Genomic DNA, 23,654 nt, shown 5'->3' with positions numbered 1-23,654 from the left:
GCCCTGCTCGTCTTCTGGGGGCCCATCGGCTTCGTGCCCTGCTTCTTCTTCATGTGGCTCATGGACAAGAAGGGTGAGGAGGCCCCTCTGCCGCCCCGGCGCGGTGGGGTGGTGTGGGGTGGTGTGTGGGGTGGTGGTGGTGTGGGGTGGTGGTGTGGGGTGTCACGATAACACCACCGGAGGTGAGAAGCCCCCGCTGCACGGTGGCCTCCTCTCCGGCGCGGTGGCTTCTGTCTAGGTGGCCCCGATGAGAAAAGATCTTAAAAGGGGGTGACTAATGCTTTCGAGGCCTCGCAACTACTACTTTAAGTTCGCTGTTGAAACAGATGTGCGCCCAAGGCCGTGCGTAAGGAAGGGACTTTATTACTAAAACGAAGAGGAGTTGCGGTGTTTTGTCCGGTGACCGAGGTGCGGGGCCGGAGGAGATCCGCTTCCTTCCGGCACTTCCACGTGGGCGTCTCTCCTGGAGCCAGCTGTATTCACAGTGTTGGGTTTTCTGTTAATCGGTTGTAGGACAAACGTTCGCRTGGGTGTTTGGATCAAGTAATGTCAGCGTCTGGGTGGCTGCTCCATCTGGGAAGGACATTCGGTTTTTGAAAATAGACTCGGCATCGAGTTGGTGGTTTGTTTTTCGTTGTGTGCTATGAGGATGCAGGGACGGTAGATGTGAAGCCAGAAGTTGTTTGTCTGGGTTTTTCAGAAGACAAACAAGAGGGAGAATTCCCTAATTTMTGTTCAAGTCGGTACGTTTTCATAGTGTACTTCTGGAGACAGCRATCGTGGTGGGAGACCTTGGCTGAGGCCTGCTGAGTTTGTGAGCAGTCACCCCGGGACTGCACCTGCGAGATAAAGTACCTGTGTTTGCAGGTTTGAGCTTTTGGGCCTAAATCCACGGAAGTGTTTGGTTTTTTAACTCCTGTTTAAACAGGCCTCTAAACAGAAGATAGGACACTAAATACCCTCGTGGATCATGGTGTTAAGTGCTACTCTTTCCATTTATTTAGGAATTAATAACTCACTTATGCAGAGTAAAAGGGGGAAAGTGAAGGGAGGCAGGAAGAGAAGTTCTCCAGATGACTCCATGGTGGCTAGAGTGTCAGTCTGCTTTCAAGCAATTTAGTCTTAAGTCAGCAATTTCTGTCTAGACTGCTGTATAATAGTCCTGTTAATCATCTTAAAATTAAAAAGTAAGTTATAACTTTGGCTATTTTGTTTTAAGCAGTGCAGGCAATGACTCTGTGTTACAAAGGAAATTAATTTTGAACCTCTGCTTGCAGAACTAAGTCTGCATTTTTGTTTCTTCATTTTATATGAAGTTGATTCTGAGTTATGCAACACTTTCTTCCACAAAAGAGCTTCTTGGTATTATTTGCTAGAAGAAACATGAGTGGTTTATTGTTTCTGTAATGTGATTAGCATTGTTGTTGGTGGATATCTTAATCTCACATGTAGCTTGTTTTGGATGATTCCCTTAGAGACACTGAYGCTCTTTACTTTGTTAGCGAGTAGTGGAGGAGTCCTGCCACTTGCTTTCCTGTGAAGCAGAAGAAGCCTTCCACTGTTGTGGTGCACATTTCCACAGATGTTCGGAGGCACGTTGGGGAGAAGGTATCTGCTCTTCGGAGCACGCATGCCCTGGGAGGAGTGTGACTGATTCTTTGAAGCTGTAAGTGCGGTTGGGTGCGACCTTGCAGGAGCAGTATTTCACTTGCTTGGGGGAACAAATGCTTGCAGTTATGCTGAATTTACTCTCCGTACCAAAAATATGGAGAAACTACACAGTTTATTCTCTGGTTTCATGCATCAGTCATTGGAGTTAGCTAGTAAAGAAGCTGTCGGGGGAAAAAAAAAAAAGCATTTGAAGTGTCAACATCTCAAACCTGAGAGGTATCAGAAGTATGACCCTGTAGATGATGCATGTCAGAATTTGAGAGGAGATTCTGCTTTTATAGTCCTGTATTTGTAAATAACATGTATCCAATTGGTATTGATACATCGCTGTCTGCTGTCAGTTAAGTCTGATTTTGTGTTATGATAGTTCAAATTGAGTCCAAAAGTATGTCTTTTTTTTTTTTTTTTTTTTTTAGTTGTTAATTGTAGCATGTAGTTTGAAATGTAAATCTGTCTCTGTACCAAACTTGGGCTGTATCACATGCATGCTGGCTTCTTTCAGTGCTGCTTGCAAGTGTTCACTTTTTTTCCTTCTTTTAATGAAATACGAGTTGAAAAGTTAAATATTCAGGAATAGGCACTTGAATAATCTACTGGTCAGGTTATAAGAAGCATTACTCAGACTTCCTGATTCAATTGCAACATGGTTTCTCAGGGAAGGGTGGTGTCCTCTGCAAAGAGAGGATAGGAGTGTTTATTTTTAGTAAATGATGTGCTAAACAAGCCACAATTAGCTGATCCTCAGTTCTGTATATAAGGGATCCAGGATTTTGACATTACACCTTTTTGTTTTCTAACCTAGCATGGTTTCTTTGCTTTTGTGACCTTTCCCCTCCTGGCCTGTCAAGCCTATTTCTTGGAATTTTTGCAGAGGCCTGTTTGGAGTTGACACAGGTAACGTAGTAGGAGACTGGGAGGAAAAGATTGTCCAGGAAAGATGTACATGGTGTCAGTGTTGACTCCTTGGAGAATTCCTGGGGAAGATACTACATGCAGCCTTGTCTCCTCCAAGGACTCTGTGGACCCGGAAAGGCTGTTGGTGTCAGAAGCAGCATGAAAAATACAGTCTTGGTTAGCCGGGCCCATATTCCTGTTGATCTGTAGTGATTTCCCAATTTTTATTAAATTGAGGGTGAATTTTTGTCAAGGAAATAGTGATGGTTTTCACAAGGTTGTACTTCTGGAAGATCTTGCTTCAAGCCCTAAATGGTTTTGGTAAGAACAGGCAATCGTTCTGAAAGATGAAAACACAGTATTTGAAGGGTTTGAGAGGCATTGTAGCAAACCTGGGGTCTAGCTGGTGTTTCTATGGGGTATGTAAATTGAAAGATGATTTATATATTTTCTGAGCTCACGTTGTTCTCAAAATATACTAGTTTTCAGATCAAGGATCAGTTAACACAACTGGAAACCCTTCCTCTTTGGGGAATGAATCTGTCCCCATTCTTGCTTTCCTCCTTCCTCTGGCTGAATGTATACTTTTACTAGTGTACTTTTTTTTCCTTGTGGGAATGGGAGTGCTTTCCAAGCTAGTTTACTGGGGTGCTGTCATAAGGGCAGTAGCAGTGTCCATGATATTTCCTAGTCCTGGACAGTGCTGTGTGTTTGTTGAAACTGAGGTATTATGTTTGAGCAGGCATAACTTGCCATTTTGCCTCTTCAAAAGCATTTGAAAAGCCTTTTATGCAAGTAGAATTATAGGTGTTTTCTTTGTTTTGGTTGGTTGGTTTCTTGGTGAAGAAAGGTGAAAGGAGGGAGTGTGCAGTGGAGCTCTGTGTGTGTCATCTGGTGTATTTTATTTTAGCAATGAAATAAATGAGTCCATTTTTAAAAGATAATTATCTTTTAGAGATTCAATAAGACTGAAATTAAATGGGAAACTTCCCTCTGACTTCAGTGAGCCATTGAATGGACCCTTGTTTACATGATTAAAATTAGCTACAATTTGTCATGTGATGTGTCAGTGTTTATGAATGTTTTGTGCCTTCAGTGTTGCGTTTCATGGGAACTGTAAACATATACATAAAGATCTGTTAGGATGTTTACATCTAACTCCTATTGAAATAAAAAACTTAAATACTTTTATGGATCTGGTCCTCTGGCCTTTTTGTAAGTTAAAATTCATAGCGACAATGCAAGCTCTAGAAGCAATACATAGTGTCAATCTTCATTGTGCTCCCATATAATCCAGAGAAGACAAAGAAGAAAGAAACACTTTATGATAATTTTACATTAAACTATTGAATAGAATAGTGATGTTTTTACGTTAACTTTTGGAGTACAGTGAGCCCRGTTTTATCTTGTATTGAGTTTGAAGAAATTTGACATATCACTCATAAAAGTGAAATTTAATCTATTTCTTTTTATTGACCCTTTTYTGTAGAGTGATATAAGCTTATGTGGATTGTGTAAACATTCTTAGTCACTTTAGTTTACTAAAATTAAATTTAACATRGCATTGTTATCCTAGTGATTAAATTACAGTGTAGAGGAAGAAATTTCACTGATCTCATAGCTTTCATTTTTCAGCTGAGATTGACGCATCTATTGAAATTGTGAATGTTTTTATTTGTACGAATAGCTATGCCTTTCCTGAATAGCAAACTCTTGATTTCATTGCTATCTCTTGAATCATTTAAGTTGTCAGAGCGTCATATTCCTTCTCAATAAAACATTTGGTGGTACTTTTCTCTTTCACAAGGGAATTGTGAAGTTAAATCCTTTAATGCAGTCTGACAAAATAGTCATGAATATTGAACGTGTGAGTACTAAATTGGGCCTTAATAATATAAGAATGCCTTAGTTACTGTTCTGTGTGCAGAATAAGCTACACCTGATGGACAAATAGACTTCTGTATAGCAGCTTTCATGTTTCAAGCTCCCAAATTGTCAGGGTGTGCTGCAAGCATGGGAACACTGATCTTCGTTTCTGGGAACCTTTGGACTGCTTTAATTCATGTCTAGGGTCACTGGGACAGGAAGAAAAAGACTTGAGCTGATCTTGTTCTCCTATATTAGATTTTCGTCTAGGAAGTGTGCGAAATGCTTTTGGTTTTCTTTGAGAGACGTGAGGGGGAGTACAGAGAGGAAGCAAGAAATGGGAGATTGTTTCAAAAGCTAGTGGAAACATAAATGGTTATGTGAAGCCAACAATTGGGGAAGATTTTCCTTCTGTTAGGTGTTTCCATTGTGCTTGGCATCTCAAGGTCCTTATCTGTTATTCAGGCTCTCAGGCCTTGTAGTAGTAAATATAAATTGGAGCATGTTGCTAATAACTTAGAAAAATTGCAGCAGATCTAATTACTGATAAGTATCACTGCTCATATAGATGGTGTGAAAAATTTTCCATGGTGGCACTACAACAGCATACTGACTTTTGAGTAGAATTATTCATATCACTATAGTGTCCCAAGCCATCACAGAAACACACTTTTTTTTGGTTAACAGGCACATAAAAATATATGAATCATCAGCCTTAAAAGTCTTAAGGGTTGTCATCTTGGGGCTAAGAAACACATCTTCAGCTCCTGTTTGTCATGATCTCAGAAACAGACTTCACTTATCTTAGATGCATTATTGCAAGAGATGGGGCCGATATTTCAAAATGACCAGTTTGGTAGTTCACAGGTCAGGTTCAAGCATGAGCCTCAACTAAAGATTCCTAGGATAAGGTAGGTATAAGGTTGTAAGGCTTTAACATAACTTGGGAAGATCAAGCTAAAAGGATTTACAGACTTTAACAATAAAAAGTATATACAAGCATTACAGTGTATATACAAGCATTACAGTTTTGGTCAGTTAGTACAGTCTACAGGAGAGAAATATCTGTGGGAAAATTTACAGATATGAAAGCGTGGGTAGAATGGCAAGGAGCCAGCGAGAAAAGAAAGTGTTCTGGATCTTGACTGRAATATCCTCAGATTACAAAGAGTACTCTTATCATATGAAACTGGTTCTACTYGGTAACATTAATGTTAATGGCAAAGGTCTTGTTACCTACAGCAGCAGCAGCAGGAGGCTCTTTTGGATTTAACGAAAGGTGAACGTGAACTTAGTGTTTTGATAAAATGAGGAAGACAATGCCCTGACTTATTTGAAGTGAAAGCTATRTTTATTTGGTGAAAAGGCAAGTGATTAATGCATTTTAACCAAATGCAAAAGAAGTTTGAAGGAAAATATCTCTTACCCCCGACTGTTCTCTCTCATCCTGGGGAAATATTCTACTGAATGCTATGAACAATACAYGTTTCATTGTCTCGTAAGTGATACTGATCCAAACCAATCAAATTTTGTGAAAGGGATTGATTTTCCTAAACTAACGAATCTTGAAAGAGATGAGAGGGAGAATTGCTTTTCACACGGAGAGATGAAAGAAGCAATTAAATAGCTGAATATAGGCAAATCCCTCTAGAGCAGATATTTGATCAACTTRCTTTAAAAAAAAAATCTTATTTTGATCAGTTAGCATGTGTGTGTATAGACATGCTTTTCCTCTACACCATCAGAAGAAAGGAAGAAGGAAGACTGAAACAAACTTAGCTTTTGTTGCTTAATTGTGTGTGTGTACATAGTGGCTGCAGTGAAAGTCCACAGAGTATTTGCGTGGTTTGTAGAAGTTGAGGACTCATTAGAGAATTGATTGGCCCACCCTCACTGGAGTGAGACSTACTGCAAAAGACCACTTGAGATACACAGTGATTAGCAAYGTAGAGTGGTTTAATTAGGATCTGATGAGTTGTATTAGCTTGATACCACTATGATTCATCCTTGCAGTACTAGCTTGATTGTTAGCAGCACTTCCCATACCTCCTGACGGGCCAGACTGATGCTTTCCACTCAGTCAGGGCTGTAGACAGATGTCCTCTTCTGGAGCTAGCTCTTTCTGTTAAAGATGGCATCACCCCCAAATGCTGCTTTGTACCGTGCTTCCACAGACTTTTCTCTTAACACTGCTACCATTTGAGCAACACCCACACACGTTTTCTTGCTTCTCTGCTGCTGTTGCAGTGRTGCTAGGGCAACTGTTTAAAAGGCCACACAGTGAAGAATATCAGGAAACTGCTCTGGGCTTAAAACAACTTCATCATGATAGAAAACAAAATCCTAACATCATGTAGCTCACATGAGGGTAGAAATGGCTATGTTATCTGAGGACTTGAGGACTCTTGCTTTGGTGCACTGAACATAYCTGCACRCTGAGCATTGGACATGTAATTTGCTATACTTTGATGTGGACAAATTGATAAACAGAGAAACCATTTACCAGTTTAAAATATGATTACTTACTGCTGTTATGCAACAGCAAATACTAGCAGAATTGAAGCATACAAGTATCCCTGAACTGGGTCAGAACACAGCTCCAGCTAGGAGGATATTAGGCCAACAGTGGCTCTTAGAAGTTGACTACAGAGAATATATTACTAGGGCAATAATGTACTGATATTTTCCCTGTTAAATGCTTGCATCTTTTTACTCCCTTTCATAACCTTCTCTGGCCCCAAATTCTTCCTAGCTCAAATGCTTTCTCTTCTCTATCTCCTGCTTCACCCATGTGCCTCTTTGCCATTGTGGCTTGCTTAGCTTGCACTCCTATTTCCCTCTGTCCTCTGTTCCTCCTGCTTGAGGAGGAGAAGAGACTGGATTTGAGAAGCTTGGAGCAGAAGGAAGTGAGACCAGCATGTGAGAAAGGCCCTTGGATAGGTAGGAAGAGGTAGGCAGAATTAAAGGGCTGAGGTACAGGACAAGGTAGYGGCTCTAACACGGGAGGCGTATATGCAGAGCTGAGATCTAGAGCTGGAGGGAAGGGAGTGGTGGGGTAGAAAGGGTGGAGGAACAAGAGGAGTAGGAGGCAAGGAGAATAGYGCACAAAACTTCTCTCTCACTCTCTCTGGAAGAAGTATCATATGGGAACATGACTTAGGTTGTCAGCAACAAACTAAGGGGGGGTGACAGGTGGCTTTACATATCCTGGGTTGTCTGCACAGTATTTCAACCACAGCCTGGAAAACATAGCTTTTCTGAACTAACTTGAGAAGTGCTCTTAAAACCAGTAGTTGGAAGGGCTCTTCACACATAATTGTTTGCCCATTTTGACTTGACTTGAACAAGGTCCCAGTATTCTGCATTTGCGAAATCCAAATTCTGGACTTAATATGACAGTGCCTCTGTAAAGTGGGAACCCCCTCTTGTCTGCCAGAACAATTTATTCGGCCAATCCTTTACATCCTCTTCCCTTGAGGAGCTTCAGATATAGGCCACGYGCAGCCTGCTTCCTACTGCCCTTCTGCGATGCCCCTCAGGTGCTCCAGATATGTGCCCACCACATAACAAAAATGCAGGTATTCCTTTTTGTGTGGTTTTGAGGATGACAGTTATCTGGCCCGTGACAGATGTGTGAGCTGGCTGTGTGAGTGTACGTGGCCGCTCTGTCTGGTAATTTTCTACTTCTGGAATAGGCAGTCAGAAAAACTGTGTGTAATTGGGACAGATGATATTAAATACCATTATGTTGTCCACTGTCTTGCTACATTTTGAAAATATTGAAATCTTACCGATCTGATTTCTTCTAGAAGTTTTTAAGTGTGGCAACCGTACTACATAAATGCAGCTGATATTAACTTATATAAAATAAATGACAAATAATAACTCAGTTGTTATCAGAATCTCTTGGGCCTTCTCTTAGGTCTTTATGAAAGTAGCAAAGCACTTTGGAAAGTTGTATTGCATTAGTTTTGCTAGCTATRTGTTTATGCTGTGTTTGTAACTTCTAACTATTAATTTATAATTCCATTTAAAAATAAATACAAAAGAAAAAAGTAGATCAGATCTTGGCCTGTGAAAACTGAGTCCATTTCCTTTAAAGAAGTCATATAATATTGCTTACTTTTCCTATCAGAAGAAACTAAGTATGAACAAAGAAAGAACATTTTTCTTTGGTAATGTCAAACTAAYCCAGCTTTACTGACTTCTGAATACCAATAACAGTGTTATCACCTGYGTAAACAAAGCAGATTTTATTAATTATTTTTGGCTGGTGTTGTTTTCAAGAGCTAAAGTTTCACGTTATATTGTAGAAGTGAAAAAGAAATGTAAAGCGAAAGCAAAAATGATGTTGATTACTTGTTAATAAAGTTCGGAGACTTTCTTCTTTGCCAATCTTTACCCAATTTGCTTTTCTGGTAAGGAATGCCCTACTTATGGGAAAGGAGCCATATAGAACTAYAGTAACTGCTTGCTTTTTCAAAGCTGAAGAAGATGATGGTGCATAGCACAGATCCTAAATTGGTATTCCTCACTGTGAAAATTTAGTCTGAAATTTCTAAACAAACACTTTTGATTTAAAAAAAAAAATCACTGCTGAGGTTAGCAGATGTAAATTTAACAAATGTGAAGTTTTGGTAATTTTCTGTTAGAATATTTTGCAAAGTTTCTTGGAGAATGTCGTTTGCATTTTCCCAGTGGAAATCCAGTGTAATCTCAACCAAGTAGACCAAAGACATTGTTGGTAGAAGTTTCTTTAAGAAATGTCTTAGTTATAATCGTGGAGCAAGTGAACTGGTAGCTCTCTTCACCYTTCTCTAACTGGTGACACTCAGAACCATTCCATCACTTCCTGTCACATTTTTATTTTTTAATGCTTCTCACATGCACGTGTTTATTGTGGCTCTGTAGCTGTGCTGTAACTCCAGTTGTTTTGCAGAAGCTCATGATCAACACTCCAGCTTCCTCAAAAGCTACAAATTAAGYTTTCTCATGCAGATTTGCAGTAGAGAAAGGTTTTGGGATTTTTCCTCTTTCTAAAGCTGGAGTTCAATATGACTCAATGTGAGGGAGTGATGTGTCTTGAAAGTGAGATGTCTTCTGCTTTTTGCAAAGCCTGCTGATGTTTTTCTGGAATGCAATACCTCAAGTACAACYGCATTTAGAAACTCCTTTTCTTTCTTTTAATTTGGTTATTTTTGGTGAGTRCCAGTCTTCTGAATGTTTGAGAAAGGCTGAGATATTAAGTTTTAATTGATTAAGCACATGAACTTCAAGAATTGATCAGGAGCTTTTAAAAATGTCATGGCTTTATGCCTTTAGGACAATCTTAATCTGAACTGCGGCAGTAGTTCCAAAGGAACTGAGAAGCATTCACACACATGAARGTTAAAAGCTTACTCCAGTGACCTTTCCTAAAAGTCACAAGATATGCATGGATAATTCATTGACAGGACTCTTACGGCTTGTCTTCCCTGACTCGCAGCAGGGATAGCAAAAAGGAGAATCTTTGTGCTTAGTGTCCCACTTAGCGGTTCCACTAGGTGGTATTTAGTGTTGCTGCCAGTCCGTGCTGCATGGTTGCTGCTTGCTACTCTGGTGTGGCAAAGCAAATGCCTCTGTGTTTCTTGAAATGAGGAATTTCATGCACCACTGGGTGGTGTGGGCAAGTACCACTGAGATAATGGCAGAACATCTTCCCTGACGGATGTGCACGAGAGATTGTTTTTCTCCTCTGTCGCCACAGGTAAGGATCTGAAGTTAGCTGTGTGGTAATTAAGCCTGCTGTGCAATCGGGAGTCCTTGAAACGAGTGGGAAGAGAAATGAAAAAGCTTTCTTCTCCCCTGTTCAGTACTGAAAGAAGCTTGGGTTTTCAGAATTTGTCTGAAAATAAAACCCTAAGAACTACAATTAAGACTTGTCATCTTGTACTTCCTCTGGACTTGTTAATGAGCATCCATGTTTTAGCTTCAAAATAATTAAGAAAGTTTAGCCTTCCAGCTACATTATCAGCTATTTTTGTRTGTTGCTCTGTGTCTATGTCTATGTATGCTCACACTCACTTTTGTGGCCAAGTATCTTTACATAGTTTTTCGGTTTATAAAATGACAGAGATGGTTTAAATGATTCACCCAAATCTTCACGTGTCAGTAAATGTCGGGGTTAGGAGTAGAAACCAGGTACCTGAATTGAAGGAAGAAAAAGGAGGAAAGTACACCTTTTGGGGTGTTTGTCTGCATGTTCACCTTGCAGGTTTAGTAAGTATGCAAATAACTTTTTTTTTTTCTCTCTCTTTTTAATTGTATCCCAGCACTGCACTGACTCCAGGTGAGGTGAAGAACCCATTTGGCTAGGCTTTGTAACACTAATGGTGAGACCAATTCCTGTTTCTAAGCTTATAGTCTGAATAAAGAAAGCAGAGGGCAAAATGGGGAAAGAGAAGCAGAAGTAACCTGCCCAGTTTCATAAGGTGTGTCAACAGAGGGGCAAGTCCCACTGTCCTAGACTCTCTTCTCTCAGAGGTGCTGCATAACAATTAGGAGAGGTTCATTGTGCTTGGATTAGCTGCAAATAAAATGAAGACGCTCTGTAGTAAAATGTATAGCATCAATAAACAGCTGAAATAATTGATCTCCTTTGAAGCTAAGGATTAAAAATAGAAGATAGAAAATTGTGGTCTAGTAAAGAGGTTAAAAGTGATTCCAAAACAGGTTAATACCATTCAACTTGGTGCTTTATCTATCTGTTCAGGGAAGGAGTCAGTCTCTGGATTGATACCTAGAATTTACATTTGTAGAAACTTGCTCTCCAAATTTTTAACCTGAATCTTTGCCATTTGTTTTTCCATTGTTGGCACTAAACTATTAGGATGTTGCAAAATCTTTAGCTGACAAATGGAAGGAAATTTCAATACTTGTAGATTATCTTTTTATATACCTAAAACCTCAGATTAAGCCTCTTCAGTTCTTAAAATCAGGAATACTTTGTTTACAGTACCAAAATTTTGAAGTGCTGCATAAAATGTGATGTTTAGAATTTGTACACAGTATAGTCTGCCCCTGTCCATGATAGGATCCCTGTTAATGGAGCTAACTGTGTAAGACACCATCTAAGAACTTGGATCACTCAGTGTTAAAACAACAGAGCTTAGTGGAGTAGAGAGCTGGAGAATTAATCAATGCCTTTCTTGACATCTTCTCTTTAGAGATTATTTATATGGTCGCTTAATATGCTGGGATAATGTTAAAGCGGAGTGGGTCCACTGATTGCACTATCACAGAACTTGACCTTATTGATGCAAATGAGACAAAAGCAGCCTGTGTCCTCTTGACATGGTTATGATATCTTGTTCCTCCTTACAACAGGTACAGTCAAACACCTATATCTAGAGCCAACTGAAAAATAAGAACTTTAACATGCGTTAATGAATGTTAAGTCAAAAAACATGGAAAAATGTTATAAAGCAAGAAAAAAAGTATTTATAATACAATTCAAAAGTGAACTATGCCATTAGAATGTAAATACATAAGTATCTTAGTTCCATAATACTGAGGATACAGATAAAGATGCAGCAGCTCAAGAACAGTGGGGTTGCTGTGTGGTTGTCATAATTATCAACTGCATTACATTGAGCTTTGTTTCTCATGATTATCTTATCCTAGCGTCTTCTAAATTTGTTTTAGTAGTTGCACACATTCAGTCATTTCCCTCCAGATGACCGTCCTCTCTGAAACGCTTGCCAAATTCTGTAATTTGAAACTCCTCGTTTTGATGGAATCTTCTACAAGATTCTTACCCAACCTCATAATACAGGAGTGATGTCTTATAAGCGGCCACCTGAAAACATTTACGCAGGTGAAGTATGTTTTTCATCGTTTGAGAGTTATCCTGGAAAGGGGGCCGGTGGTGACAAGTGTTGGACCTCATATTTTCAGTTTTGCATGCAGTCTTGCTGTGTTGGCATGAGTGCTAGTAGCAGAAGTAACTTTACCTTTAGGTCAGATCTTGACCCTGGCAATAGCCTTTGTTCCTGATTTGACAGGGACTTCCCTGTGGATTCCCCTGTGTCTTTGGTGATTACTTCTCTGGGATATTGGCTAGTCTCTCTTTCTGACCTTGACTAGAATTTCTGTACCTATAGAAACTATTTCATTTGAAGATGTATTCATTTGTTTCTTCAAATTTAAATTTCACAAATAAATTTGTAAGAAATCTCAAACTCCTCCTGACAGCCTGAATGTTGACTTGGCAGCTATTGCTGACAGATTCTGTTACAACAGCTATAAGAAATTGTGAAGAGCAGTTGCCCCCCTCCAAAAGCCATGACTGATTCTGAAGATCTTCAGGAAAAAAAAACCATACCTCTGATAGGTGTTAAAAAAGCTCTTGGAATGTGTATGTTTTGTCTGGGGATCTCATTCTACCTACCATCAATCATGGCTTTTGGATGTTTTTTCATCAAGAAAGGCAAAACAAGAATTAGTAGTTTAAAACAAATTCAGCTTTCAATAGGAAGGAAAAGCACAGTTTAACAGTGAATTGTTGGAACTGCTGCTGAAATTGGTGTGTTCTTCATTTCTTGATGCCTGTGCATCAAGACAGGATCTGTAATGCTTTAGTCAAAATAGTGGTGCGGTAGCTTAGCGTTATTAAAATGTTTGGAGTTCAGTGTCACAAGGGATGATTCTTGCTTCCAGCCTGGCCTTTAAAAACTGTGCAAATGTGCAGCGGGCTGACGTCATTCATTTATAACTAGAGCACAGTTGTATTTTGTATTCCCATGGACTGGTTTTAGTATCTGCACTGAAGGCGGGAAAACCCTTAAATACTGATGTATTTGAAAGAGAGGTGTGTTGTGTAATTTGTGCACGGGAACTTCCCTTCTGGTTGTTTTCATTGGTGGGCTGCGTACTACAGCCTTTCCTCTGGCTAAAGGGATGGTGAAAACTGTCTGTTGACTGAGTAAGGATTTGTCTTCTACAGCCTCTTATTCACATTTTTTGTGATGTTTTATCACCTCAGGTGCCTGAGATAAGTGAAATAAGGAATGGTCGCACTTCCTAAAGGTTTACAAAGGCAATAAATAATTGTTACATCATGTTCCTTTCTTTTGAATGACAAACTGATCACATATAATAAGTTAGAATGAGACGTTTATTGTAGTTGCACAGTGTTTTTATAAAGTTTCTTATTAAACTAGGCACAGTAAATCAGTTACTGCATTACCGTCAGTAGCGCAAGGTGGGGAGGCAATAGGCAATGCATCTTTTCATGTACCATAAGAAGTATCTTGAAAGTAAGGCATGCTGGAAAAGTTCTAGAGGTCTAACAGCACAACTCTGTGTGTTTGATATTGCTTGGTATTGTTGCAGTGAGGGTGAAAAAGCCGAAGTAGCAGCTGGGTGCTAGAAGCAGGCTCTGCCTCCTGCTGCTGCATTAGACGTGGTTGCAGCAAGGTCGGGTTTTGTTCATTTTCCGCGTTGGGCTCCGGCTGGCGGGAGGGCAGCTGAGCTCTTCCCACCACGTGTGTTGCTGGACCCGCTGCTTCCCCAGCAGAGAGGAAGGGAAGCTGCGGCGGGCCAGATAGCTGTGTCCCAGGGGCCGCATCCAGCCGGCATATCCTGCTGGCACAGGTGAGATTAAGGTTTACTAGTGCAGCATGACCTTGGCTGAACTCCAGATCCGTCTTTTGCATGAGAGCTTAGAGGATTATAGGTTCAGAGTTGTGCTGAATACCTAATAGTGGCAAGAGTTTGGGGGTGGCTGTTTTAAAAGGAAATAAAAAAGCAAATGCAGTGTAGGCTGCTGGAGTTGGAAAGCAGACTGTGTTATTAGCCTCAGGAGGAATTAAACTGTTAAACAATATTGATTATTGGCTTCATAAATGATAATTAATGTCTGTTTTTATTACTGACTCAGAATTTCTGCTGCTGGCTCAGACTTTTCTATTACCGTCGGTGCCGTTTGTCGGTTGAGAATGTGGCCGCAGTTTGTTCAGCGTTTGCTACAGTCTGTGGGACCCCGAAATCTCAGGCAAGCGCAGGCTGGGCATGAGCAGCCGGCAAGAAAGGCTCTAAAGAACGGGAAGCTCCCTCCTTTGGCAGAAAATCCATTTTAAGAATTTCTTCCCTTTCCAGCTGCTTGCCAGAACCTCTGATAGGAGAGGGTCAAAAACTGGAAGATGTGGGGGGGGGGGTTGTTTGTTTGTTTGTTTTAAATATAGTACCCACCTCCCCATCAATGACCCGTTGCATTTAAAACTAGCAAAGCTGATATGAGGTCTGTTCAAATTCTTGGCTGTGCGTATTGGTTTTAAAATAGAGAAATAATTTCTTGCAGTGTTCACACGCTTTTTTCAGACTTGGTTGGTAACTTCCGTTTATTGGCCCCGTGATACATAACGCTATGCTGAAACGCTATTTTGTACCTTTTTGTATAATACAAGATTTCTAATTCAGTTTAACAGCCACTTCAAAGTTTAAAGCAAAAATATTTAAAGAATTATAAAATAATTATTAAAGACATACTGATTTCTGACAAAGATGAAAAGGAAGATAGATTCAGAGAGTTGAAAAGTAAAGGAAAGAAAAGGGCCGGTGCTCAGAAGGTAGAAATAAGTCATGGAATTAGCAAAGAAAATGATGTCTAATATGTGCTTCTTGTCCAGCAGCCTTTTACTCATTCACTTTGGTGTCATGATTTTCAACCTGCTAATTTAACCAAAGGAATTTTTAGGTGTGTTTGAATGTTAAGGTGAAACAAAAGGCCAAAGAATCATCTGTGCAATCAAAACACTTAAAAGTGGCACTTCACAGTGTATATAGTCTTCAAGATGAAGACTTCAAAGAATGTTTGGAGAGATGGAATATATATCTTGATCGTGAGGCTCTCACCGATTATTTTATTTTAAAATTACCTGACTTGTAAGGTTGACATTAAAGGTAAGCCTAGAATTAGGGTTGGTGAAAAATGTCAACCTTACAAGTCAGGTAATTTTAAAATAAAATGATCAGTGGAAGCCTCACATAAAAAAAAATCAAATAGGAGTTTTTGAAATGGAAATGCTTCTCAAGTGTCCTGTGGTGATTTAAACTTAAATGATCCTGTAATACTAATTTGCTTCTGTGCTCTGGGTTTGCACCTGGACTGTGTCTCCTGTTACGTCACATGGCCAGGAATTTCCACATTGTCTCTCCTTTTCCATATATCTCCTAAAAGGCAGAACATGACATATTTTGTGAAATGTAATTCAGAGAGCGCCTGGTCTACATGAAGAGTAAGAAGGTGAGGATGTAGATTACAGCTTGCTGGAAACGTTGCAGCAGCACTTCCAAATGAAAGACTTCAGATTTTTCAGTTAAAAGACTTGTTTGACTTTCCACCAATAAAATTCTAATTCTAATTATGTACAAATTCTTACTGTATAAAAGTAATGCTAACAAAGAATCATTTCAAGGGGGAAAAACATCACATATGCAATCCCAATACAAATTATTATGCCCCCTCCACCAACGTATTATTTAACATTTTATGAGGTATTTGGGCAATACAGGTTGAAGCCTGCCATAAAAGCTCACGCAACAGCACAGAAAACGTGAGGAACAAAACCAGGATTTTGAACCACATTACGAGCATGTGTGTTAGGGCTGTTTGAACACGGACGCTTGAAAATCCAGTTTAACAGCAATGTGTGGTGGTTAAATGCAGAGTCGATGAGCAAGCCTGAGCAGGCACTGGAAGTCCTATAAGCAAACAGATCTTCTGGGGAGACGATGCTTCTCTGGGGCATTAGGGAGGTGAGGTGACCCCAGGAGTCACAGGAGTGTGGGCTGCATTTCTCTCGGGAAGGCCTAGAGCTGTGCCAAGGAAAGTCATACTTGAGTTCAGAAAACCCATAGCAGTAACTATGATTTTTGTTTGTCTTTTTTTGTTCTGATTGTCCGGAGTTTGGTTGACTGAGGAAGGAGCCATCCTTGGTTTGGCGAGCGCAGTGGCCAGTGTGATGAGTCCCTTATCCGTGACTGAGGTGTAGTAGGAGCTGTTGCAACAAATAACAGATGGATGTCTCTTCCTCTAAAATGACATTTTGATAAAATGCACGCTATGAAGTTCCCTCATAAAGATCATGTGAAAACAAAATGTTTAATGTGGCTGCTAGAAATGTTCTAATTACTGGGAGTCATTAACATCCAGGGAGCTCTTCTCGGAAATTTGGCAGTTTAGAGAGAAACAGAATTTTTTGCTTGTTCGTTACGTGGATTAACGTAGCCAGTTGTCCTTTTACTGACTGTGTTTGGGGTAGTTACTGCAGTTTCATGTAAATGTTAGAGATACCACTTCATATTTGTTATTGTTTAATTGTTTTATTATATTCTGCTAAGAATTTGGAAGCCCTTATTTTCAGCATTTGCTGTTGTGGATTTCTTTCAAGTTTTATGACTTTAGAGAGGCAGACTATAGCATTGCTTTTTAGTTGTATATATTTGATTTACTTGTTTTGTAAGACTCTGGAGGTTAAGCCCCTCGGTTGTCACCGTTCCCTTTCCACCTCCTGGAGATGGAAACATCTTAGCAGCAGCAGCAAGTAAACTGCTGGCAAATGGAATTACAGCACTGAAATAAGGTTGTTTCTGATCTAAGTGCTTCTTGGTCCAGAATTACAGTATAGGAAAAAAGCATTTTCAAGGAACTGGTCAACTACAGCTTTTTTCTAATGTAGTGTGTTTTCAACCTCTGACAACTTGAGCTGAGCGCAGCAAAAATTTGGCCTAATTGCAAGGCCTACGAAAAAAGACTTACATTCTTTCCACTGAATAAACAGTGACTTCTTCAAGATGAAATGTGTGTCTGCATTACAAAAGAAAACGATAACAGTACTGTACGTGCACTGATTAAGTGGTTGGAGAGAAAAATGTACAGGTCCAGTTCTTTGGCTCTAACCAGAATTCACATCGCACGTTGGAGCATATTCCCTGACTCTTATGATTCTAAAGGAAACGTCGTACCCTTTGATGATACTTTTGTTGTCACTTTTCATTTCCAAGGGTGTCTCTAGGCTTTATCCTGTGCAGTAGTATGCCAAGTGTAAGACCTTTGTAATCCTGGAGTGGAAGTACAGAAAATAACACAGGCTTTCATTACATACGTGTAATTCATATCAGTACTGAAGTGGTTCTGATTTGAGATGCATAACTATGTGAGACTGCATGTAAATGTATATATTTAGACTACATTTTTTGCAGTATTGCTGACAGTGTGTAAAATACTGTTGTTTTTTTATCTTAGGTCTGAGAGTAACTGTGTTATTAACATCATCCCTGATGGTATTGGGAGCTGGCCTAAGATGTGTTCCAGTTTCAGACCTAGAAATAAGGAAGAAGTAAGTGGATCAGTTGTTTTTAATATACATATTTTATACTTGCTATAAGTGTAAATTTTTGCTGCTGTTGCAAAATAATGTCCATACAAGTTCTTCTGTGTGAAGCTGACACACAGAACACTTGCTGCATGGAAGTGGGCTTAAATGCTTCTTTGCTTTTGAAATTAATTTTTCTAGTCCTTCTGCCTAGTATCTGAAGATCAGAAAGCTCTTTACAAACTTGAGTTAATCGAGCCTCACCCCATCATGCATAACTAATATTAATCTGTTTTGCAAACAAGGCAATGGAGATTTAGAGAGGTTCAGAACTGGCCCAAGATCACACAGGGAACCATTCCACAAAACCCCCAAATATGTAATTTGTATGCAAATCTTAAATAATTAGCTCATGTATCTCATATTGGATATATGAGATTGTACAGTGAGACAGATGAATTTATACAAAATGACTCTTTTCATATGGTCTATTCCAGTCCACATTCCAAAGTAGTGCTGTACTGTCTTTGTGGTAGAAACAAATATCTTTTGCACATGCACAATTTAAGAGTTGGTAATAGAGACCGGACTCCTCCTTAAAAATTCAGTCCAAACAATTCAATTGTCCCATCAACGTATCCTGAACCTATGGGAGTCCGCAGTAAGTATAGGAGTCAGATTCTAGTCTTACAGTCAGGGAGTGTGGATTAGCTGTTGTTCACTTACCTTTATTTTGTCTCTTATACCAGCAGGTGGGAGGAATACAAGATTATTATTACATGTTTTTGTTCCTTCAAAAACAATAGCAGCACTAGTTCCTCACTAGTTATGCTTCTGTAATATGTAAGCACTAACAAAAAAACTTATTTTGAAAGGTTTTTTTCATGTGTCTTGTTAGAGAGGATTTGGTCTACAAGTCTTTTTTCTTTAGAAAACAGGTTGCCTATTTCATGCTGTTTCCCTCCACTTCTCATGAGGGTAGCAAGACCATTGGTTTTGCTGTAAGATTGAAAGTACTGACTGGCTATGAATTCTTCAGGAGAAGACGACAGTGAAAAAGGTTATAATCTTGTACCTAGACTTCCTCTTGAAGTCTAGTCAGCTTCTAGATAATCCTTGTATTACTTCAGCAAGCTTTGCTTTTTTTTTCTTTTCTCCTTAGGATTGGTTACATTGAAAATCAGCTTGGAAGCCTTTAAGTTAAGAAACAAAATATTTGGTGTGAAGTGTAATGACTAGCTTAGTGAACTACGTGCAGCTTGGATAGTGAGGAGGGTGTAATTTCAGTTCTCTGATGCTAAATGAGTATATAAGAAGCCCAGGATGCTCCAGGTGTTAGTTGCCAACAGTGTTGCCCATTTCAGAGCGTAGTTTAAGGACTTTGTGAGCGGGCAGGCTGAATTAGCCGTATTATGCTACCATTTACAATGTTCCTTTCTATTTAAGGTGAAAACTTACCATTAAGGTGTCATGGAAGAGCGATCCTCATTTTGTGCCCTGTTTTAAAGATGCTAAAGGATGCTTAATATCCAGCCTGTTGCTTCTGACCAATCTTAGGTTAAATTTATATTTTTTTTGAAATGGCACAGGTAGTTTAAATGCAGTGAAATGTGGTGTCTTATGTAGCCTTTCTGATTTAGCCTGATTTATACTAAAAGACCTGTGCTGCCCTAGACTTTACCAAGGTGAGGATTAAGACTGCAAAAGCAGAGAAGAAATTCTCAAATAAGAGAATTAGATGTGAGGTAGCATTTTGGGAGTGGGAAAGAGTTTCCATGTAGTCTGATTGCCTTTAAACAAGATTTTCCAGTGTAACTGCAGTGAAGAGACCTGGAAGAAGGGAGAAATAAATACCTAAAGAAAAACATTCAAAGAACACCTTCTTTAACTGCGGAAAGAAAGGCTGAGGACTGTATAAAGTCTGAGATGTATGAAATGTAATGATGATACTTTTTATTGAAAACCACAGAGACAAAAAAAGAGCCTGAGCAAAATCCTGATGGAAAAGGTTACTTATTTCATTTATTCATGCTGTGAAAAATATATATTATCTCCAGCTGAAATTGATAAAATTGTTAACTTTGCCTGCTCTAAAAAAACAGAGATTTTCAAGAATTGCAACTCTACCTGAGGAAATAGTTTGATCTTTTACGCAGTTCAATAAAAAAAAATCTACAGAGAGTTAATTATAGCTGTGTGAAGCAGGAGTATGCTTTTTAGTGAAGATTTCTTAAGACATTGTAAATAATTGCACATACTGTGCAGTGTTATACCAGGTGACCTGCCTCGTTTTGAGGGCTAGGACTGAAAGCCGGTTTGCATCAGTTACAAGAAGTATGGCACTAAATAAAATAATATTTTTGAGACAAGTATTACTACTTTATGCATTAGAAACAACAAGCTGAACCCTAAATTATAAATGTATTCCGGATGTGTATATGCATTAATATGACCATTGAACATTAATCAGGCAGTCAGATGGACAAATCACGCATAAGCTAATTTTCAAGCAGTTCAGAAGCTGGCATAACTGGAATTCCTTTAAATGCTTTTGAATGTTTTGTGATGTATTCCTTCAGTCCCTGGGATAATCTGTAGTAATATATTGAAGGATTTCCATGGGAAATTCTGCAAATGTTAAGATACGTAAAATTAAAATAAAGTTCATGGGGTTTGTCAGTTCCGTTTTTTTCTGCTTTGTAGAAAAGCTCAAGTAAGCTGTTGTAATTTAACATTAAGAATGGATACTAAAGTACATTGCCTATCAGAGCAATCGCAAAACTGAGGAAATCACTGTTAGGACTGACATTTAATCCTCACTGCTTTATACTCCTTATCACCCACAGACCTGTAATATCCAAATGCGTTCTTAGCCTCTGTTCTAGTCTGTAATTATTTTTTCAGCTCTGTCATATAGTTGCTGACTAGGACTATCTCCAGTTCTTCAAGTCATGTTTTAAACGCAAACCAAACTGTGATTTCGGTTCATTTGATACCCATGTGTATGTGTGACGTGTATAAAGAATTCAGGTTGAACATTTGAGTGTATCTGTGAAGCAGCTGTTCTTTAGGGTGAACTTCCCAATCTCTGCCAGTGTGACCTAAAACAGTACTTAATAAACCTTTTAGGCTGGGAATCCATGTCAGAATTGAAAAAATTCAACAAAGGCTAAAGTGGGGGTGCATAGCTAAAACGTGGAAGTATGGACTTACATGAGATTAAAGGAACCAGCCTATACATGGAATTATTGATTAGTAGAGCCCTTTTTACTTGCACATATGCTCTCATTGACCTGCTTTCCTCCCCAACCCACTAACCTATGAAGCTAATATAGAATATACGTTATCATACAGTTAAGGAAGTTAGGTGAAAGAGAATTTTTCTCATCTACCACACACATCTGAGCTTGTCAAGTAAGTGCCAGACATGTGACAGTGAATTTGACTTTTAAAAAAGAAAACCAAAAAACCAACGCCTTTCTAAATGTTATGAAAGCCTCTATGCACCTCACTGGCCACACCCAGTTTTTAAATTCATAGTTAATATAAAACTTAGAGTGTAAAAGACTGTATCAAATTGTACTATTCGTAGGCCTGTGCCTTCTCTTCTTTCCTGGAGGTTGCAGGAACATTGCTATCGCTTTTTGGCTGCATCTCCAGGTCCCAAGTTATGCAGGTACTGGGCCTGCATGGGACGAGGGAGCTCACTTGCTGAAGTGAATGGATTGAATTCGGTGGATGAGCTCTTGCACCACTGAAGTTGCTGCTTCAGACACCTGTACTCATGTGTGCTGGCCTGTGCTGTCCCCTAAAAGCTGTTTTGTCCTGGGCCGAGGGGGTGATTGGTCTGGCTGCAAGAAGGACGCGTTCTGCTTTGACTGACGGCCTCTTTGCATGGGTCTGCCAGAAGGGTACCTCCGTGAGAGGCAGACGCCTCTCGCTGGCAGCAGATTAAATAAATGTGGTGTTCACCTCTTGCCCTGTATGCTGGCCAATAATGCGTGCATAGGGAAAATGGTAACAGCTGAGCAAACATATCCTGATGATTCTCCAGAATACGCTTTTAGCCTTATGCTGTTTGTGGTTAAGCAATTTGTGATCAGAGGTAGCATCTTCATATTTACTAGCTCTTGTTGGGTTTAAACTGTTGCTGCAAAGATCTATAAAACTTCTAGCCTCTACAGCATCGGGGAGATTCCTCTGCTTGAAGCTTTGCTGTGTGAAGAACCAAGTCCTTTTGTTTTTTGTAAGTCTGTCACCTGCGAATTTAATTTCATGCCCACTGCCTGGAAGAGACAGTAAGCAATCTATTTGTGTTTTCCGAGTCACTCAAGGTTTTATACACCTCTGTCATTTCCCTGGCGTGGTGTCTTTCTAGACTTTCAGGTCACAATCTAATCAGTCATTCTTCATATGGAAACCCTTTCCTACCTTGATTATGTTTGATGCCATTCTCCTAGGCTTTTTTGGTTCCTGTGCTTTTTAAGCTGTAGGGATCAGATTATACACATTATTCAAACTGCAAGTGCTCCATAGGTTTATACTGTAGCATAATATCTTCTCACTGTTTTCCTTTCCTTTTGGCTACAACTGAGCACTGATTGAATATTTTCATTGAACTCTCTGTTATAATGCTTTATATCCTGAATATTAACAGTTACTTAGGAGGCCATCTTTTTATAGACAAAATTAGGATTGTTTTTTTCCTCCCCATGTAGTACTTCACACTTATCTTGTATTCTATATTTAGGAGTGGTTTTACAGGACAAGTTAGGACTCCCGTATGGCTGTAAAATAGCAAATCTAGTCAAAAGGCTATAGTAGATCTGCCAGTGAGTTATACTAAAGAAGAAAGAAGAGAAATAAGTGATGAAATCAGTCCATAGCCACAAGTCTGTGGCATTTAAGTCTGATCATATGATGCAAGATTTCTTAAAAATGTTTCAAAGACAGGATAATTAAAGACATGGAAGTAAAGGATGTAACCTAATTTGTCATTTGTATCGAATATAGCAATTAAACAATTTATTAGGACTTTGTATGCTGTGGGTTGGTAAGGTTTGGCCTTTACATTAGATTTCACAATGGAGAAGCAGTTATTAAATTGAGGACCTTGAGTCATGCCAGTAAGAGGCACTCCTTGGTAGAAAGTTTCATTTAAAACATTTGTTGCAAAGCCAACAAGTTAAAGTATGATGGTGGAAGCTGGAGCAGTATTCACTGACAGTTTTCTTGTATGCAAAGTCTGTTATGGGGAGACACTGGTAATTGGTAGTTACTGTATATGGGGCTTTTTCTTTCATAGTACCACTTCTAAGGATTAACTTTTTTGCCTGCTCCTAGATATGTTGATGTTAATTTTTCCCTTTATTATGTTTGCTTATGTTCTCTTACTACCTCTTTAGTCCATTTTGTTTCTATTAGCTAGTTGCAACCCAGTTTGTATTAAATATTTTATTCTGGTATTATTACCTGTGTTACAGTTGGACATATTCTTTAATAGTTCCACATGTTCCCTTTTCATCCCTGAAGACTTAAAGAATATCTGCCATTTGTGGTTGTGACATAAAAATTGATGACCTAGGTTCATCTCGTTACTTGTGTTTTCTGATCCTAGAATGACCATGAGCCACCATGTGATGCATGAAAAATGCAAAAGGGAGCCTCAGAGGTAGTTCCAGTAAAGGAAGGAAATATTAGGGCAGTCATACTCCCTGGCAAGACTGAATGCACTTGTGGTCATCTGTGCTCAAGAGAATACCCCGAACTGGAACAACTGGGGAGAACAGTGATTAAAATGTTCAGGAAATAAAAAGAGCCGTCTAAGAGAAGATGGTAGGAGAGTCTGGCTATTAAAAAAAAAAAAAA

At 39.3% G+C, this 23,654-nt stretch overlaps 1 protein-coding gene across 2 annotated transcripts in view; it reads left to right on the top strand.

Annotated features, from left to right (window-relative positions):
* The first annotated feature begins 6 nt into the window (after window positions 1–6).
* The window catches only part of DIRC2 (disrupted in renal carcinoma 2), a 70,560-nt gene continuing 46,912 nt past the window's right edge, over window positions 7–23,654 (top strand). The window contains exons 1-2 of one of the 2 annotated variants that reach the window (XM_026082185.1): window positions 7–73; window positions 17,717–17,810. In XM_026082185.1, coding sequence (XP_025937970.1) covers window positions 52–73; window positions 17,717–17,810 — 116 coding nt within the window. In that variant the 5' untranslated portion in view covers window positions 7–51. Of the gene's footprint in view, window positions 74–17,716; window positions 17,811–18,717; window positions 18,847–23,654 lie in introns of those variants that run through there. The other variant, XM_026082186.1, reaches the window with a different exon arrangement.

This window comes from Apteryx rowi, unplaced genomic scaffold (genome assembly GCF_003343035.1).
Source record: "Apteryx rowi isolate R43461 unplaced genomic scaffold, aptRow1 scaffold_57, whole genome shotgun sequence".
NCBI lineage: Eukaryota > Metazoa > Chordata > Aves > Apterygiformes > Apterygidae > Apteryx > Apteryx rowi.
The sequence above is the reverse complement of the archived record's forward strand: the minus strand, read 5'-3'. Positions and strand labels throughout refer to the sequence as shown.